Genomic DNA, 3,370 nt, shown 5'->3' on the forward strand with positions numbered 1-3,370 from the left:
AGCGAAACCCTGTCTCTACTAAAAAAAAAAATAGAAATATTAGCTGGATGTGGTGGCACACGCCTGTAATCCCAGCTACTCAGGAGGCTGAGGCATGAGAATCTTTTGAACTCAAGAGGCGGAGGCTGCGGTGAGCAGAGATCGTGCCACTGCACTTCAGCCTGGGTGACAGAGTGAGACTTTGTCTCAAAAAAAAAAAAAAAAAAAAGTTCTGATAACCCACTACCATCAGACCAGCCTGAAGAGTTATCATTTAACTTTAATGATTAAAGTTTTATTTTATTTCAAAGAGAAGAGACTGAAGTCCAGTGTCAAGAATAGCTGTTTGGTGTTTTAATTTTTTCAGAACACAGTGTAACTCAGAAAATAAGGAGCCTTTAAGCAATAATAATTGTTTTGTTTGAACCAGAGTCTCTCTCTGTCTCCCAGGGTAGAGTGCAGTGGTGCACTCAGGTCACTGCATCCTCTGCCTCAGGATTCAAGTGATTCTCCTGCCTCAGCCTCCCAGGTAGCTGGGACTACAGGTGCGTGCCACCACGCCCGGCTAATTTTTTGTGTTTTTAGTAGAGATGGGGTTTCACCATGTTGGCCACGTTGGTCTCAAACTCCTGACCTCAGATGATCTGCCTGCCTTGACCTCCCAGAGTGCTGGTATTAGAGGCCTGAACCACTGCACCTGGCCCACTCTTACAAAGTTAATCACTTTTAATCGCACAAATCCTTGTAAAAGGTACAACTCCGGCCAGGTGTGGTGGCTCATGCCTATAATCCAAGCACATTGAGAGGCCGAGGTGGGCGGATTACCTGACATCAGGAGTTTGAGATCAGCCTGGCTAACATGGTGAAACCCAGTTTCTACTAAAAATACAAAAAATTATCTGGGCGTGGTGGCACATGCCTGTAATCCCAGCTATTTGGGAGACTGAGGCAGGAGAATCGCTTGAACCTGGAAGGTGGAGGTTGCAGTGAGCGGAGGTTGCAGTGAGCTGAGATCACTCCATTGCACTCCAGGTTGAGCAACAAAGAGTGAAGCTCTGTCTCAAAAAAAAAAAAAAAGGTAGACATCCTTTTGACCTGTTTTATACTTATACAGATAAGGAAATAATAATTTTTAAAGTATATATAAGAGGGATTTTTTTTGTTCATAATGATGGAGTTATACATGTGGCCTGCCACTTAACTTACTCCACATATGAACAGTTCCATCTTGGTATGTGTATATCTACTTCATTTCATTGTATGGATATATTATAGTTTATATATTCATACATTATTTGGAAACTTCAGTTATATCTAGTTTTTTTGTTGTTGTTGTTGTTTTAATTTGAGCCAGGGTCTCACTGTCACCCAGGCTTTGTGCAGTGGCATTATCACAGCTGACTACAGCCTCAACCTCCTGGGCTCAAGTGATCCTCTCAGTTCAGCCTCCTGAGTAGCTGGGACCACAGGCATGCACCACCACAACCAGCTATTTAAAAAAATTTTTTGGGGGGGACAGGGTCTCACCGTGTTGCCCAGACTGGTCTTGGACTCCTGGCCTCAGGCTGTCTTTCCACCTTGGCTTCCCAGAGTGCTAGGATTACAGGTGTGAGGCACTGTGCCCAGCCTATATCTAGTTTTTGATTTTACCGATAGTTTATCAGTGAATACTCAGGTATACATATCTTTGTATACATGGAAGAGAATAACTGTATGAGGGCCCCTTTCCTCACATTCTAGCCAGTATTAGATGTTATTAATCTATTACTTTCATTTTGCATTTCCTTTTTGGTGAGATTGAACTTTTTTTTTTTTTTTTTTTTTTTTTTGAGACAGAGTCTCGCTCTGTTGCCCAGGTTGGAGTGCAGTGGGGCGATCTCAGCTCACAGCAACTTCTACCTCCCGGGTTCAAGCAATTCTCCTGCCTCAGCCTCACAAGTAGCCGGGACTATAGGTGCATGCTGCCACACCTGGCTAATCTTTTGTATTTTAGTAGAGACGGGGTTTCACTGTGTTGTCCAGACTGGTCTCGAACTCCTGAGCTCAGGCAAAGATCTTATTTTAATTATTTATTTTTTTAGAGACAGAGTCTCATTCTATCACCCAGGCTAAAGTGCAATGTCACAATGATAGCTTACTGCAGCCTCCAACTTCTGAGTTCAAGCCATCCTCCTGCCTCAGCGTCCTGAGTAGCTGGGACTATAGGTGTGCATTACCATGCCCAACTAACTGTTTTTTTGTGTTTTGTTTTTTGGGTTTTTTGCGGACAGGGTCTTGCTCTGTTGCCCAGGTTGGAGTGCAGTGGTGTGATCATGGCTCACTGCAGCCTCAACTTCCTGGGCTGAAGCCTTCCAAGTAGCTAGGACTGGGGTGCATGTCACTATGCCTGGCTAAGTTTTGTATTTTTTGTAGAGATGGGGTTTCACTATATTGCCCAGGCTGGTCTCCAACTCCTGAGCTCGAGTGATTCACCTGCTTCAGCCTCCCTAAGTGCTGGGATTACAGGCATGAGCCACCGCACCTGGCCCAGTTTTTTAATTTTTTGTAGAGTCTGGAGTCTTGCCTTGTTGCCCAGGCTGATCTTCAAGTTATCCTCCTGCCTTGGCTTCCCAAAATGCCCAGCCCTGATTTTTATTTTTCTGCCTTTTAATGTGATTCTTTCTGTGAGAAACTTAAATAAAATTGGATTGACAGAATAGCATCTCTAAAAAGGCAGTTTAAAGTTTCTGGTAAGAGATACTGTATCTTACCACCCTCCCAACCAGCTAACTCCTGGTCCTTCCAAGTTCAGTTGAGGCATTATTTTCCTTGAGAAGCTTTTTATGCCCCCTGGGTCTGACTTAGCTTTCCATTTTTGTCTTCCCATAGCCCTGGCATCTTTCTTTGAGGACTGAAACAGTATTATAGTTATTGGTTTATTCTTTCTCTTGTTCTAAACTATAAGAAAACAGACAAAGCTGTTTTCTTATTTTCTTATTATTTGGATCTTCTATGCCTGAGCAATCATACTTATTGAATAAATATTGTTTTGTTTTTCTTTTAGTACCAGGTGTTGCTGAATTTGCAGCTTCCTTCAAAAGTGTAAGTAATATAAGTAATATCCCTAACCTACTGAGGTCGATCCAAAGTTTCGCTCCTGGGTAAAAGCTCAGATCTCTCTTTTTTATTTTATTTTATTTATGACAAAGTCTCACTTTTCACCCAGGCTGGAGTGCAGTGGTGCAATCTTGGCTCACTGCTACTTCCACTTACCAGGTTCAAGCAATTCTCCTGCCGCAGCCTCCTAAGTAGCTGGGATTACAGGTGCCCACCACCATGCCTGGCTAATTTTTGTATTTTTAGTAGAGTTGGGGTTTCACCATGTTGGCCAGGCTGGTCTCAAACTCCTGAC

General features: G+C 43.1%; 1 protein-coding gene across 1 annotated transcript in view; it reads left to right on the forward strand.

The window, feature by feature from the left end:
- The window catches only part of LIN52 (lin-52 DREAM MuvB core complex component), a 145,237-nt gene that overhangs the window by 8,083 nt on the left and 133,784 nt on the right, over positions 1-3,370 (forward strand). Inside the window, exon 3 of the mRNA XM_011981578.1 lies at positions 3,023-3,060. Coding sequence (XP_011836968.1) covers positions 3,023-3,060 — 38 coding nt within the window. The remainder of the gene's footprint in view (positions 1-3,022; positions 3,061-3,370) is intronic.

This window comes from Mandrillus leucophaeus, unplaced genomic scaffold (assembly GCF_000951045.1).
Source record: "Mandrillus leucophaeus isolate KB7577 unplaced genomic scaffold, Mleu.le_1.0 Scaffold228, whole genome shotgun sequence".
Classification (NCBI taxonomy): Eukaryota; Metazoa; Chordata; class Mammalia; order Primates; family Cercopithecidae; genus Mandrillus; species Mandrillus leucophaeus.